The sequence below is a fragment of the Drosophila grimshawi genome, unplaced genomic scaffold, assembly GCF_018153295.1.
Source record: "Drosophila grimshawi isolate 15287-2541.00 unplaced genomic scaffold, ASM1815329v1 contig_1367, whole genome shotgun sequence".
Classification (NCBI taxonomy): Eukaryota; Metazoa; Arthropoda; class Insecta; order Diptera; family Drosophilidae; genus Drosophila; species Drosophila grimshawi.
In genome coordinates, this window is record NW_025062889.1 from 11,656,063 (window position 1) to 11,672,835 (window position 16,773).

General features: G+C 38.2%; 2 protein-coding genes across 5 annotated transcripts in view; one reads left to right on the forward strand and one right to left on the reverse strand.

Moving 5' to 3' along the window:
- The first annotated feature begins 472 nt into the window (after positions 1 to 472).
- LOC6560087 lies at positions 473 to 2,532 on the forward strand. Of its 3 annotated transcripts, none has more exons than XM_032734988.1 (2): positions 473 to 850; positions 1,917 to 2,532. In XM_032734988.1, the coding sequence occupies exons 1-2, from the start codon at positions 613 to 615 to the stop codon at positions 2,471 to 2,473; spliced, it is 795 nt and encodes a 264-aa protein (XP_032590879.1). In that variant the 5' UTR covers positions 473 to 612; the 3' UTR covers positions 2,474 to 2,532. The 3 variants fall into 3 exon arrangements, with proteins under 3 accessions (XP_032590879.1, XP_032590878.1, XP_001986527.1); XM_032734987.2 differs by lacking the exon at positions 473 to 850 and adding an exon at positions 1,242 to 1,778; XM_001986491.3 differs by lacking the exon at positions 473 to 850 and adding an exon at positions 1,246 to 1,661.
- A 2,117-nt stretch (positions 2,533 to 4,649) lies between these two features.
- LOC6560088 (transcription factor collier) overlaps positions 4,650 to 16,773 on the reverse strand; it is a 35,254-nt gene continuing 23,130 nt past the window's right edge. The window contains exons 6-11 of one of the 2 annotated variants that reach the window (XM_001986492.3): positions 8,732 to 8,813; positions 8,415 to 8,595; positions 7,663 to 7,944; positions 7,445 to 7,592; positions 7,081 to 7,370; positions 4,650 to 4,968 (exon numbers count right to left, since the gene is read on the reverse strand). In XM_001986492.3, the coding sequence (XP_001986528.2) occupies positions 4,877 to 4,968; positions 7,081 to 7,370; positions 7,445 to 7,592; positions 7,663 to 7,944; positions 8,415 to 8,595; positions 8,732 to 8,813 (1,075 nt within the window). In that variant the 3' untranslated portion in view covers positions 4,650 to 4,876. The remainder of the gene's footprint in view (positions 4,969 to 7,080; positions 7,371 to 7,444; positions 7,593 to 7,662; positions 7,945 to 8,414; positions 8,596 to 8,731; positions 8,814 to 16,773) is intronic. The other variant, XM_032734664.2, reaches the window with a different exon arrangement.

Sequence of the window (16,773 nt, forward strand, 5' to 3'; positions counted from 1 at the left end):
CTATATATATATAAATGAGTCATTTACATTTTATCAAGTGTGTGGCTGTTCTAAACACGATTATTTGCAGACTATCAGGTAACAGCTATCAATGATATTTAATATCATAAGTATCCGCGTTCACACAGAAGTAATATTAAGGATTAAAATAAACAGCAGCTGGTAGTGTGATTCTTAATAAAGATTTGTCAGTGATCTATCGGCCGACTACCACTTGTTATCGGTGCTTGGGCTCATTTGAATCATTCAGAAATCACACAACAGCTATATGACAATAATATCGAAAAATAAAAACTATCATTTATTTAGTGTTCTCCATATATTAAGAGAGATTTAATTTCTTAGCTCTATAATCATCATAACTTATTTTTTAATTATTTATTTAATGGTCAACTTAATTTATCTAATGGTCAACTCAATGGCCTGTGACGTCACAGTCGCTTGCTGCGAACTATGCCAGTGGTGTAAATTTTCGCATATTTGTTGGTGCATCGTGCTTTACAACACGGTTTTGTGCGTGACTAAAAATCGTGACATGCGTGTCGCAAAGTAGTTTTTACATTTTGGGTTTTACATATTATTTGTTGATTTGATAGGAATTTGACGACAACAATGCATGTCGAAAAGAAATCGGAGCTGAGAAGTCTTCTGAAATCGGGTGACAAGCGCTGTAAGCTGGTCGAGCCACGAAATGCAAAGAGTTGTGTTTGGCGTTTCTTTAACCTGGTCTCCTGTGATGATCGCATTGAGCCATATGCCTGCTGTAAAACCTGTGGCGATCTCTTGTCGTACAGCGGCAAAACCGGGACCGGCAGCCTTTTGCGCCATAGATGCTTGCACACGACTAACGGTAAGTTTTGGATCTGATATTCACGCACGCCCCCTCACACTGCCACGCGTGTTCAGAGAGCGGGCTGCGTTGTTGTTGTCATCGCCACAATTTCTGCTGGTTTGTGTGTGTGTCCTAATAGTGTTGTAGTCCACGTTAACGGGATGCTGAATAATTTCGGGTATTGCTGGCACTGGATTTTAAAAAAAATTGCACCTCCTACTTTTTGGGTGTTAATAAAAATCGAGAATCGTCAGCTGTGCGTGTGTTCACAAGATGCAAATAGGAATAGCAAGGTCGCCACCCAATAATAAAAAGAATCGAAATATAATAATAGATATATGCTAAAATACAAATCATTTTATCGTTTGGCTGCAAAAAATTTTTGATTTAGTTAATTTGTGGTTAATAAATAATTTGTTTTTTTTCCCCTTTGTTTTGTTCGATGAGACATTGTGCAACACTGTTTTGCCCCAGAGTTTTCCAACACGGTCAGCCAGCAACGCTAACATCGCTATTGCGTTTTTGGTGGAAAAAATCTGTAATTGTAATTGTGCAAAGTAATTTTGTAGATAAAACGCAATAAAAATGCCTAAAGGTCGCGTTAGCAGTGTGTGGCAGCATTATGATATCAATGAGGAGTGCGAAAACTTTGCGGTCTGCCGCTATTGTGGCAATAATATATCGCGTGGCGGCATGGCCAGCAATCTGAAGGGCAACAATACAACCAATCTGTGGACGCACTTGAGGCACAAGCATTCCGACGAGGTTATTGTCAATCCTATACAGCAACGGCCCCTTAGCCGAAACGCGGTCATTACGCTAAAGAAAGGTATGTGCACACAACAAAAAGGCGAAAAAATGGCGGGCTTATCGCAACACACAATTATTGACCTATTGACGAACCTATCGATCCCGAGCGACTCTTCACAAACTTTGGAAACTATCGGTAAATTGACGCCCAGCCCTGCATCACAGCTGGCTATGGCGCCGGCAATAACATAAATATATATTGACATCTGACTTATCGCATAGCAATAGCATAGCTCAACCGATATTCAATTTACATTTTGCTTATTTATTGCAGAGAAAACATCGCGCATTGCCAAGGCAAAGGTGGTGCGCGAACCGATTCGGGTTGCGAAACCAAAGATCGATGTGCACGCATCGATTACGGGTGCATTGCCCCAGAAGTGGGAGGAGTACGAGCAGAACGAGGAGGTCAGCGAGGATATCAAGGACATTATCTACAGTGAAGATCCGCTTTGCTACAGTCCCATCCAAGTGGTCGAGGATGAGATGCTCGAATCCGGCGAAAAAGTCACACTGATGAGCAGCGGCAGCAACAGGACAACCACAGTGCCAGTTGTCGCCACTGTCGTCTCGGGAACCACAAGTGCGGCAAAAACGTTGAAAAACAACTTGGAAACATCGATTGAACGCCTGACCACCGTCAGCGAACAGTTGAGCTATGTCATTCAGCAGCAGCAGGAGCAGCAGCTCAAGGATGATGACTACTATTTTGCACTGAGCCTGGTGCCTGTTATGCGACAATTGTCGGTTAGCCGCAAGATGTACGTGCGCTCCAAAATTCATGAGTTACTGTACAAAGAGAGTGAGGAGACTACGACTAAAATTGAATAGTAGAACAAGCATAAACTACACATGATTATTCATCATTTCAAATTTACCCAACAAAATGGGAGGAAAACAAAAAAAAAAAAAGGAAAAAAACAGAAAAAGTAACATGTACTATCTTATCAACGATTTATTCATGTAGGCTACAAATGTTTATGTTTACTTATGCTAACGTACAGCATTCTTAGGTAGGAACAATAAATTTAAGCACACATTAATGTGGATATTCATATATATATATATAAATATATACAAATATATATATATGTTTATATACATATACATAAACTTAGAATGTACGTCAAATATTTAATGCAAAACTCTTACAGACCGCTAATAAATTTACCTAAGAATTCCGAAGTTGTCATTGATGTCCTAGATTCTATGGATTCCATACAGTGAACATTCAAATCTATAAAAAGTCTGGGGAAGGATCATAGCATACTTTTAGGATGATGCAATAAGCTAAAACGAATGTGTCACGGAAATTACTTTAACTGAGCTAAATCTTAACAGATTTTGGGAGGACATGGTGCGTTAGAATCGCAAGGAGCCCAAGAACGAATGTGCATAAAAAAAATTAGCCCTAGCTCGGCCAAATCCTGACAGATTTTCGAAGGTGATGGTGCATTAGAATCGTAATGACCAACTCTAAACTGTCTGCAATCCCAGCACTTACTTGATTTTACCCGATTATCTAATATGTAAATAATTGTAAGAAATACCTTGAGAATGGTATTAGTTTATGTATGTTTTAAATAAATTTTATTTAAATAACTTGTTGAGATTTACAAAACAGAGAGTATTACTAGAATTATAATTTACAAATCGATATCTGGAGCTAATTTGTATGGCTTATGCAATGCTTAGAAACTAGAAATATTTCTTTTGTATCATTAATGCAATATTATTAATATTTTTTGCTTCTATATAGCTTTCAATAAATGTATGTGTCTCTAGCAATATGCATATATAATACAATATCAATTACAATAAACCCTACAGATCGAGTAATAAACAATAATCTTACTATGTATATGCACCCCCAAATATCGTCTATATATATATACTTGTCATATGTATATTTATATGTTTACGCTTAAGCTCTAGTCAACAAATGTTGGGCATTTAATCGTTAGTTGATTAATCTTCGATTTTGAATAGCGGATGTGTTAGTTATTGGAGTCTAGACTAAATGATGTATGAATTTTAAATATGAATGTGTGTGTGTGTGTGTGTAGTTGTAGGTGTGTGCTTATATGTTCTGATGGGATCGACTAAGTGCACGATATGTCTGCCAAAATCTTTGATAAGTATCCCTTATGTTAAGTTAATTAATTTATTAAATACAGTGCAATCGGCTGGATATAATTGGGTATAATTAGCTAGCCCAACCTTTTCTTCTTTGCATTTTATTTGTTTATTTGTTTAATGTTTTTATTTAGGTATATATCATTTTGATTATGGTTTTTTTCTACTCTGTCAGTTCGACATCGTTTTCGGCAATACCAAAAAAATAATGCGTATTTATCAAAATTTTGTTCGTATAACTTTTGGAAAATGATATGAGATATGATAAATATATAATTTGTTAATGGATCTCCGAAAAATGTCACGATGTATTGTTTTGTATATATGTTTTTGTTTTTTTATTTATTTTTTGGTATTTAATTTTCGTATACAAGCATTTAGATATATCCAAAAATTGATTTAAGTTTATTCTGTTTTTGTATAATATTATTTTCGTATTACTTTCAGATCATCATATGGTAGTTATGTAAATTGGTATAATTTGTTCTATTCACAGTTCCGATTATTATATCCAATAAATATTTGAGATATATATATATTTATGTACATATATCGATTAATCAAGCAAATCTGAAGTGTGCTAGAAACCGACCCGCCTGAAAATTTAATTCCGGTTTCGATTATAGACACTGCATTATCTTAGATCTTAGTTTAGAGCCCACGATATGATATGCGTTTGCTTTTTGTTTTTCATATGTATTCAGTTATTTGTGATATGGACTTAAAAACTTATTTTTTGGGTTGTGAATTTTCAATAATTTACAAGGACATTTATAAAAAGTAATCAATCAAAAATAAACAGCGGTTTGTTTTCTTTCGTTTTTTTTTTTTTTTTTCATTTTGCATATTTATACAATAAATAGATGAATGTATATTTTAAATATTTTTTGTTTTGAATTTGGGGAAACATTTGCATCGCTTATTGCACTTTCGAGCGTCTTTTTTTGTTCATTTGATTTGATTCATTGGTTAATTTGCTGGCGATCAACGACAACAACCACGGGGGCGGGTTCAAGGATACAAGGATCGTCACGGTCCTTGGGGCATCGGCGCAGCGGAAACAAGAGCAGTGGCCAATAGCCTCATTTAATAATAATATTATTTGGTTGATGTCACCAGCTGACTGGTGCTGTAGCCCTGTGTATTGCAGGTGGGCAGGGCAAATGGATTGAAGCTCAAGCTGCTGACCCCTGAAACGATAAGATTGAAATAGCAAATCGTTAAAATCGAATTAATTTAATTAATGAATATTGATGTATGTAAGTTTATACAATCCATAAACACTAATGATTCGGAGATCTAGTATTTTTCTGATTGAAAAATGTTCAGTGTCTGAAGCCACGGCTTGAAATAATTAAATAACTTTTCCAAGATATTATAAACTTGTATGTGAAATGAAAGCTTTGGCAAAATGATCTATATACGAATTAAAAGTGGGTTGGATTGTATTTGCTTAGTTCGTTTAAATACTTGATAAGTAATATTCGATAAGTAATTCCGAACTTAACCTAAATTTATTTCGTTGTCTATTTTATCCATTTCTATTTGCAATATTATAAGATAAAAATTAATCATAAACTTCGCGCAAGAATCTTGTTTCAAAACTTTTAACTATTACCCAAACATAATAATATTATAATATATTTAGTATATAATAATATATATAAACATAATTAATTAGTACTTTTTTTTTTAAATGAATTTGATCCAAAAGAGTGTTTCTAGATTTAAATGCAATCACACTCTAAAATGCCCTTCAATTACTGTAAAACTGTTCAGTTTTAATATATGCATATATATATATACATATATATAAATATCTGTGGGAAGTTGCTACATGTCCCTAAAAGTTTTGGTTCTAACTCTTTGTCAACCATCTTGAAAACTTAGTTAAAAACTTAGAACAACAAATTTCGCAACTTATATTAAAAAAATGTTGAAAAGAAATTATAAATACCGTTGAATTTTGTTTTAGTTGTGTGTTGATGTTGTTGCTGTTGTTGTTGTTGTTGTGGTGAATGTGTTTTGTTCTTTTTTTTTATGACCGACACAACTCGACGAAAGCACACACACATACATACACATACACACACACACACACACACATACACACACACACACCCACTCACCGTAGTCGTTATCGCTGGAGTTGGTTGAGTGCAGCATTGCTATCAGTGAACTCTTCTTGCCCAATGTCAACAGGCGCCACGCGATGAGATTGTTTCGCCGTTGTTGTTGTTGTTGTTGCCACATTTGGGGGCGTCGCTGCCCGATAAGCTAGTGCTCTATGAGTGTGCGTGTGTGTGATGTGTGTGTATGTGTGTGTGTGTGTGTTGTGTGGGCGTGTTAGCTGCTCCAATGTTGCATGCTGCTCCTGATCCATAATGATATACTGTTGTTGTTACTGCTGCTGCTGCTGCTGCCTCTGCTTCTGCTGTTGCACTTAAACTGCGGCCGCTGTCGCTGCTGTAACGGCAGGATTGTGCCAGGGCTGATGCGGATGCGGATAGTGATGCGGGTGGGTGGAGGCGGCGGCGACATGATGATGCTGCACAAGAGCTGAATGCCAAGGCGTCGACATGGACACTGTTAGGGATTAATGGCGAAAATGCACTTGCTGAGCAATTTTGTTTCACTTGGATTTTTTTTTGTTTTTGTTTGGCGGGGGCGTTGGGGGGTGTTTAAGTTAGTAGTATTTTGAGTAAGTTGTTTTGTTTGGTTTATTTCTTTTTTTGTTTTCCTTTGAGTGGTTAACTAATAAGCAAAAATAAAATAAATACATACATATATAGACTCTATGGAGTGGGGGCTAAATAAAATAAGAACTTAAGAGTGTTAAATAAAACATAAATCATCTACAAATAATAAAAAACAATATATATTTTCGATAAAACGATTTAAAATCAGCATTCTAATCTTTTTTTTTTAATTATTTGTTTAGTTAGAATATAGTTCCAACGGTTTTATGTATATGTAAATATATAATTTTTTATTTTCATGCAATTTTGATTTTAAAATTGAATAATTCAAAGTAAATAAAAAGAGATATTCTCGGAGCAAGTACATGATGCTGATCACAAGCATTTTTGTACTTTAAATGAAAATAAAACGTTCCTAAATTCTAAATTCAAGCTCATTTATTAAGCAGTATTGAGTCTACTGGATTTGAGTACACATTATATATTTTTTCCTGAGTGCACTTAGCCTTTGAAATGTGCAAAACTAGTTTAGCAAATTTGTATAAATTTTATATTTTTTATAGACTGAGGGAAAACAGACGACAAGGTTGTTGCTGGACTTACTTGATGTGGAGTTGAAGACGCTGCCGGGTGAGGAGGAGAGCGTTCCCATATTCGGTGCAGGCGCATAACCATTCGCAGTGCCTGCAACGCTGGCGGTGGTTGCTGTGGCCCCGTAGGAGCCACCCGAACTGTGGGGCGTTGAGGCGCTGCTGCAGTAGCCACCACGTGGACTGACACTGCTCGACTGGGCGCGCTGATAGTCATCCTCTGTCCACTGGCCGGAGCCATCCTGTACGCTCACCGCCAGCTGACCAGCATACGAATTGAAGCTAGTGGAGCCGCCGGGCGATCTGCTGCAGCAACGGGCACAAGGATTAGAGGATGCTGTCGCAAGGCGCCGAGTGCTTTAGGCTGAGACGCTTACCTGGGCATGGAGTAGAGAGCCTCAACGAGATCAGCGGCCCGCTTGAGTATGATCTCCTTTTGCAGTTTCTCGGGATCGCCGGGATGCCGTGGGATGAGCTTCTGCAGACGCTGGAAGCCATAGTCGATTGTGGGTTCGTTGAGTGCTGCTTGAGGCGAAACGGAAAGCTTAGACATGTTAACACCTGGACACGTGGCTGTCTCACAGTCACTACTTACAGACGTAGACAAAGCGACCGGGTGATCCTTTGCAGAACTGTTTGCTCTTGTAGGAGAGCGTCACCTCAACCACACCGGGGATGTGTCTGGGCGGTGTTTGGACCCGTATCGCATGCGATGTGATTAGTTCGCTCCACACCAGCATGGTGCCGAACACCACCTGCAAACCATCGAAGAAATTATCGCCCACAATGATCACGGTGGCGCCACCTGTTGTCCAGCCCTCGCTGGGCGATATCGCCTTGATACAGGGCGTGGCCACGGGCAGCGGTGGGTAGAGGCCTAAAAGTGGGTCAGCATTAGAAATGTTGTTAGTTGAGTGGGTCAGTGGGTTGCAGTGGTTGGGAGTTGTACACTTGGAAAAATATCTATGCCCGAGAATTTGGAAAATCGCCCTCTTTGAAATAAATATTGCTTAAAAAGAAAATTTGCGTTAAAATAAAGTTTTTGAAATTTTCAAATAGACGCTTTGCATTGCATAAATATCTAAATAATTTATGAGATATCATTGTTATTTCTAGGTCGATTTTTTAACTACTTGGGCATATTTTTTTGTAGAGTGCACAATAAATGAAGAAATGGGTTTGAGTTTGCCAATTGCTACAGAATCGATAAGAAAATCATAGAGGAAATATAAAAAAGAACAAAACAAAAAAAAAAAGGAAATCGTTTCGCGTAAACGAAAGTATAAAGAAAGAAACTAACTAAACTAAACTAAACGGATCGAATTAATTTGGAATTTAGTTACAGACCATCGTAGGTACTGTCGGGCGCTAGGGGGTGACCGGAAATGGACAGGGATGAGTTGCCTGTACCTTCCGTTGTGTCCAATCGCTTAGCGCGTCTGCCATGCTTGGAATTATTGTGCACAAACATATTATCCGAGATGGCCAGCAGTGGTCCATCAACGGCCACTTGGGTGGATATGACAACCTTTGCAGGGAGAAATAGAGAAAATATAAAATTAGAAAAATTATAGAAGATCTCTTTCATTTTAATATCGACAACTTGATTTCAATTGTAAGTTATTATATTTTGTCTTCAGGTATTCAATTTGATTGAGACACACCTGAAATCTTCTCATGTCCCGCGGATTGCCAGCATTCTTGAGGCAATTTTGATTGCACTTCAAGAAGAATTTGAGAAAAAAGCTGCAAGCACACAGAATGAAAAGGCATTAATTAATAATTGCTGAAATATATAGAGTTTTATGTCTCACTCATAAAAAAGAAGTTTAAGATTTACGATCCAGTTAATCAGATATAGATACAGATACAGTTTGAGGCTAGCGCTTCTTGTTCTTTATGAGCTGCTAATGATCGGTTGCGCCTTTTGCAGTTGTTGCTGCTGGTGCTGCTGCCACACAATCATTTTGCAGCAGATGTGTCTGGCCTCGGGGCCTGAGTCAATCCACTTGCTCTCGCTGCTGCTACTCTCCCTTCTCTACCCTCCCCACACCCGACCCGCCGGTCCAGTTGTTGCCTCGGGCGCGACAGCGCAGCGTGTGATAAGCGCTTGGACTTGGGGGTGACAGTTATGCGAATGGAATGTCCTGCAGGCAGGACATATATATATACATTCGAAATTGACACCCGTGTGTCGCGCATTTAAATGGTAAAATATACCCACAGCCCTTTTGCCACATCCCCGCCCGACACTCCATGTTGATTTTATTTGCTGAAATAATATTTGGCTGCTGTTGCCACAGCAGGCGGCAATATTCAGTACTCAGTCTCTATGTGTATTTTTTTTGGTGGCATTTTTGTTGTTTTCTCACTCGACAAATTGGACAAATTAGTGCAGGAGGCGTGTCACTCGATTCGGTATTCGAATTTGGGGCAAGGGGAACATAACAGGATCACAACAGGAACACAACAGGAACAGGCCAGAGGCGCACATCTGCATATGCGCATATTGACGGTTAATGTGTCATAAATTTGTTTATTGTCGTTATTGTGAAGTGCTCCTCAAGAGGATGTCCTCTTGAGTGATGTGAGAGATGTGTTGAAAGGTGCACCAAAAATATGCATATATTTTAGACAAGTTGGAAAATACTATTATTCAGACTACCTCAGCAAGACTAGATGAAGTGTTAAATAATTAAAAATATTTAAGGTTGAAAACATATCAATCAAATTGGATTGAGATTGGAGTACGATTGAATACGTTCAAATCCCAGTTGTGACATTGAATTTTGTAGTTTCGGAAGACCAGAGTTTGATGAACTTATATTTAATAATATTTAATTAGACTCCATGCCGAAATATCTTTTATACAACTACCTCAACAGCTTTTTCTTACAAATTATAAATATACTGTAATGAACTTTAATTATAAATTTAGTTTAAATTATTTTAGATCTCATTAAAAATAATGTTCGATCTTTATATTAAATAGTAAAAATTAAGCTATTCTTATGCGTCGAAGCTAGCCAAAAATCGAATGTCGAATAGGAATATCTGCATTTTATACAAGTTTGTTGACTTCTTACATTTCTTTGCGATACTCATGCATTAAATATTACATAATAAATAAATAAAAAACAAATTTTTGGCGATAGCACGCAAAAAGATATTTTTGGAAATGCTCAATATGGGAAATTTCAAGTGAATATTCGATAAAAACACAAAAGCCAAATTTTGGCTTATCAGTCAATTTAAGTGAAGGCGAAATTAAATGTGAGCTTTATACATAAATGTACATATATAAATATATATATGTATATATTTTTTACTTATATACAGCAACGCGTGCTGAGTTGTGAGCTGATTGTGAACTTGTTAAAAGTCTGAGTTTGACTTCGACAGCGGACTGGGAATGAAACCAGATGTGTGTTTCTATTTTTCTTTTTTATCCACTGTAGAAGCAGCAACAACAACACTAGCAGCAGCAACAACAACAACAACAACAAAAGCAACAACAGCATCGACAACAAACATCATTAACACGGCCATCGGTTGTCCCTCAAGGGACTGGAGCGCCGTGTATCTGTCAGATGCAATATCGAGTTACATACATACGTATATTGTGGCAGATACCCTCACAGATGCAACTGCAACTGAAATTTGAATACGTATCGAGTGGATATATATACATATATATATTGAGAGCAGCTTAGGTTAACTCTATTACGGATCATTCATGGTACTAATTTCACTTGCAACCACCCTCAATATCTGTCGCTGTGTGTGCATCTTTAGGGGCAGCTAATTGACTTTCTCGGAAGTATCTCGAGTCGCACGCTTGAATTACAATGTTTTCAAATATGCTGACAGGACGCATAAATTCCCAGACTCCTCGAATGTACAACGCTTGCAGCATAAATCGTTTTTAGGATTTTTTTTTTCACTTTGCATAGCAATGACTCTGTGAGAATCCTTGCTGATTCAATTTAATCTGACAGGATTTTTGGGGCAACTCGGACCTTTAAGCGATTTGTGTGTGCAATTAAAAATTCAGCTCGCGTCCTGCCAATAAATCAAAGTGTCTCCATCTTTGTCTTTTTGACTGCGGCAGCAGCAGCAGCAACAAAGTTTCCGTTGCCTTCTTTATGTGCTCGCCCTCGTCTTTGTTGTCCTGACACTCCTCTCTCGATTGCCAGCCACGCGAAAATTTTTCATTTAATGAAAAGCTACGCATCATCAAACGCCCGCACATGACATTCTGTCCATGGCCAGCTAAATGGCCAAGAATAGCGTCCATTGAGCCCATTGGCAACTGGAGCACGTAGACCCAACGAACTGCATAATTGGTCATTCATATTTGCCTGGAGAGGGAGAGAGAGAGAGTGAGAGGAGGTGTGGTGTCCTGTGGGTGTGGGTGGGTGAGGGGGTGAAGACGTGGCCGCGGGCTCTGCCAATCGCTATTCAACATTTTTAAGTACCTGCCACGGCTTTAAATGTTGAGTTCGATTCGGATTGAGATACAGTACGCGAAATGGCGAACATAATTTGTATAAGGTTATAATAATTATTAAAATATAATTAACATTCAGAAAAAAACCTAGTAATATATTTCAAGCATTTAGATTAGTCTTTCGGACATATTTTCCTGAATAACAACTTCTTTCTTGGATTAAACACCTCGTTTGAGTTATGTTTTGGTTGAGTTATGATGATTGAAATACACTTAACAAATCGATTTTCACTTGTCCAAATTGAGATAATTATAGACATATTTATAATATATAAATATTCGCCTTTCACAGCGCTCTCAATTGAAATAAAAAACAAACAAGTTAACAAGCTTCTGGCGATTTGTGTTGAATTTCCATGAAATGTTTCAACGATTAACTGTGAATTTGTGAATCAACAACAACAGCAACAGCACCAATGAAATTAACAACAAGAACAACAACAACAACAATGATAGCAACAAGAGCAACAAAAACAGGCATTATCTTTGCATCGCTCGCACAACAATTTAATGATGAATACGCAGGCACATAAATCGCTTTGGGTTGCCAGTTCTTTGGCTTCGAGCTGTCGAGTGGCGATGTTATCTCGCAGCCATTGTGGGAGCTGAAGATGGCGTTAACAGAATGTGGCCCAAAGCGTTTCTGGCGCACGCCATTTGCGCCATCGCCCAGGTGAGAAACAGCTACCACAATTTCTGTCTGTCTGTCAGTCTTTACTGTCTGTCTGTCTCTCTGCCTGCCTCTCTGTCTGTCTATCTGTCTGTCTGTATATGTGTATTTTAGCTGCGGGCAACTTGGCGCTAATTTTTCACTAACGATAATATTCAAAATTTTCAACTTTATTGCCGCATAAACTCAATGACTATGGCAGGCAACGAACGCAGAAGGACGTGTACACTCAGAGAAATAAAATTGCCCTGAAAACTATATACAAGTTTTTGGTTTTTAAAACGAACTTTGAAATTGATGAAATACAGTTTGTTGAAGTTGTGATCTAATACCTTAATTAATTATTTGAATAATATATTATTTATTTTTACTCTTAAACTGCTTGTCAAAAAATTAGGAATTAATTTTTACTGAAAAGGGAGTAGACGAAGAAATTGTTCCTTTCTTATATCTTTCTATTTTTTTTTTTTATTTTTAGAAAAGTTATGCGCAACTCTCCAATATTTCAAAAGGCTAACAGGAGCAATAAATATATATAGATATATTCATTTGAGGACTTTGCATTTCGAAATTTTAGCTAAAGTAGAAAAAACGATTAGTTTGCGTATTTCAAATACAATTTTTAAAAATCACTCCAGCTACTTGTTTGTATATAATTTTTCTAAGTGCACACAGGGACACTGGCGCCCAAAACTGTGAAAACTTACTTTGGCGCCATTTCCATGGCATTTTCACGCACACACCAACACCCATCCACACACACACACACACATACACAGTCAAAAGATGGCGTCGAACGTCACCATTTTGTTGAGGTTCAGTTTCAGGTTCAGGTTCAGGGCTGATGATGTTGCTGCTGCTGCTGCTGCTGCTGCTGCTGCTGCTGTTTCTGTTTCTGTTGCTGTTTTCTATTGTCGTTGGAACTTTTATTTATTTATGCTCTTTCTCGACTTAACGCTGCACGCTTCGCGGCGCACGCACAGAAATGAACAGCCCGCAGGACCCCAATCTCTATGAACATGCCCCCCCGCCCCTGGCTCAGCGAGCAACAGCAAGCGAAAACCCAAAAACCCGTAAGCAGTTGTAAAGATTTCCTTGCCACCCAACCACCAGCACCGCCCCCCCTCAATGTCGCGTCGTCACACAATCCTTATCAAAATCGCACTTGGACTTGAACGTCTTCGTCCTCGTTGCTGTTGTCGCTGTTGTTGTTGTCGTTGAGAGTTCATAGCTTTTGGGGTCTTTGCATTGTAATATAGACTTTGAGGGCGGTTTTCTACTTATGCTCTGTTTGTGTGTGTGTGTGTGTGTGTGTGTGTTTTCTTGTGTTTTGTGTTTTGTATTTTGTGTTTTGTTACGCTTTCGCTTTCGCCTGTGGTTCATCCTTTATTTTTTTTTTTTTATATATATATATTTTTTTTTTTTTGCCGGAAGAGCGCAAAAAACAAGCAAAGAAAGATTTGTAAGGGAACTTGTTGAAAACACTTGCGCTTAATCCTGCTCACAGACTCTGAGAGCGAAAGCGAAAGTGAGTCACAATTTTGTGAGTCATAATTGTTGAGTGAGTTGCTGTCGCTCGAGAGCAAAAAGAGAGCTTTCTTTTGGCAGTGTTCATTTTGGTGAATGAATCTCACAGTTTTTGGTAGAGTTGCGTTTTGTTGTGGGTACGTCTTTATTTACTCTCTCTCTCTCTCTCTCTCTCTCTCTGTCTCTCTCTCAGTGCGTGTGTGGGTGGCTGTGTGTGCGTTTGTGTGTGTGTGTGTGTTGGGGGTTGCTTTGGGATTCAATGTCATGCCGCTGGGACCAGGGAAATACCTCGTAAATGTTTTTGTTGTTGCTCTTGTTGTTTTTTGCTTTACCGGGCAGCAACAGCAACAACAATGGCAACTTTGTTTTTGTTGTTTGCGATTTCTTCATCTTTAAACTGATTATTTCTGTAAGCACACGCATGCTGAACATGTGTGTGTGTCTCTGTGTGTGTGTGTGACCATAAAAATACCATATATAGAGGTTAAATATCAGACATCGATAAAGGCTACAAGCAGACAAAGATACAAATACAAAATGTATCTTCTTTTGTGTGTATATCTGTATCTGCAGCTGTGTGTGCACATGTGTGTGTGTGCATGTGTGTGTGTGCATGTGTGTGTGTGCATGTGTGTGTGTGCGTGTGTGTGCTTGTTGTGTGCCTACAGCCTTTAACTTTTTGCTACTCTTTATGCTTATCCTTACGTCCTGTCAGCGACAACGTCGCCTTCGACTTCGACTTCGCCTTGGTCTGCGTCTTTGCTTCCGCTTCTTAACCTTTGCCGAACTACTGAGCCATCAAATTATCGACCTTATTGAAATGCCCAAATTATGCTAACTATTTGCTACCTACTCATGTAAGGGTGTCTGTGTGTGTGTCTGTGTGTGTGTGTGTGTGTATGTTGACTGCCAGTTAACGCTTTTAATGTAATTAATTATGCAGCATGCGTAAATGGCTGAGGAAATGGCCTAAACAAGAGCTAAACTCGGCTCCATTCGACGGATTCTAATCAGACGAAATGTTTGCATCTGTAAATTTTAAATAGCATCGCGGTCATTTCAATTATGCACATCAGTTAGTTTCGCTCACACAACATGATTGTTAATTCATTGGGTCTCTCAAGATGTGTAACTCCAAACTATGTAAATCGTATGTATAATATTTCAACTGACATATGTGTTTTATAAGCAACTGTTTAAATATCTAAATCTTGAAGGATATCCATGTCAATCTAAGCCATTTGACAAGTACAATACCCTTGGTCCTATTTAGATTCTAAACTATTTGACAGCCAGAATTGGAGTTTTGCTGCTGCTCATTTGTAATTTTAAAAATAAGTCAAAAAAATCTATATATTTTGTAACAATATAAATACTTTTGAATTTGTTCCTCAATAACATATAAAAGGACATTTGAAAAGTTATCTAAGTAATTTTAAATTCAAAGCAAATCATTTGAGCAATTGTAATTTTTGGCAAATCGTTTTTAAAGCGCACAAATGTTAATCGGCAATTTAAAGATAGACATACATATATAGATAAATATATTTATGATTTAATAAACTGCTTTTCCCAGGAGTTAACGATTCGCAACGAATGCCATTTAAATGGAGAGATATACAGATAGATATATATATATATATATATAGAGAGAGAGAGAGACAGGAAGAAAGAGAGAGCTCGTGTGAAAATTTGCATTAATAATTCAATTTCAATAGACAGGCAACAAATATGCAAATTGCAAGCTCTTTGAAATGCAAAAATTCAATTCGATGCCCCCATTGATTTATGAGGTGCGAATCAAGTGCAGTCGGCAGTTGGCAGTTGGCAGTCAGCAACCGGGCTAAGAAATTTCACAAGTCTGGTTGCAGAATTGTCAGAGCGAACAGCGAGTTCAATTTCAAAAGATATCTATGGGGAAATTGTCTGGCGATAAAAAGGCAAATATACGAGCGGTATTATCTCTATAGATAATTAACTGTTATTGCCGCTCTCAGGCAGACTCTGTGTTTCTCTGTCTGTCTGACTGTCTGTTTGCGGCGTCTGCCCAATATTTCATATGCCTGTCGATTGCTGACCACAAGTGCCGTCAAATTTGTGTCTGCGTTTTTATTCACATTTTTTTTTTCGCTGCTGCTGCTGCGTCGCTTTGAATATTTGAGTAGCTACCCCAAAGAGTGTGAGAGAGAGAGAGAGAGTGATATAGCAGACACTCATTCGCACATTCGTGCAACAAACTCGTCCTCGTCCATTTGTTAACCGCCCTTCTACCCATCGTTGCCCCACCCACACCAACTACCTGGAACAGGAATCGAATGGTGTGCCTGAATGCATTTAGAAAATTAAAAATTGTAGCCACAACTAGCAGCAGCAGCAGCAGCAGCTAGCGGAAGCAGCAACAGCAACAGCAGCAGTTTTGTCATCATTTTTAGCGCGATTATCAAGGCATGCAATGGCCACAAAAACATTTGCTTGCCACACGCAGCCAATACCCTTAAACAACAGTCGTGGCAAGGTATATTGGACAAAGCAGCAAGATCGGCAACATTTTAACTAAACTTTTAATCGCTAAAGCTTTGTTGTTAATATAACTTGAGAATGAATCAGAGAAACCTAACTTAAAAGTCCCTAATGCTAAGCCGTGCAAGCATAAGTTGAATCCACAATATGCAAAGCTGCTATGCAAATATTTTTGGACGCGACTGTAAACCAACTGAACACTACACAAAAACATCAATTTTATTTGTCGCCAAACGTGGAGTTGAAGTGGGTTTAAGGGGTAAAAGGGGGCGTGGACGGGTGCGTGGGGCGTTTGCCCACCTTTGCTTGTAAGTTTGCACTTAGTTTATTTGTCGCGCAGGTAAAAAAAATACAGAAAATTGAAATAAAGCGAAGAAAATGCCAATGACGTAGATAAATGCAAAAGCGGCAAATTTCGGATTGTTTTGGCTTGCGGGGCGAGTTTCTAGCTTTTTTTTTGTTGTTGTTGTTGTTCTCTT

Bases quoted from the DNA above. Each gene is read 5' to 3' on its own strand.
- LOC6560087 (XM_032734987.2), top strand. From the start codon at position 1,418: ATGCCTAAAGGTCGCGTTAGCAGTGTGTGGCAGCATTATGATATCAAT. The intron at 1,779-1,916 runs GTAAATTGACGC...TATTTATTGCAG, and splicing joins ACAAACTTTGGAAACTATCG to AGAAAACATCGCGCATTGCC.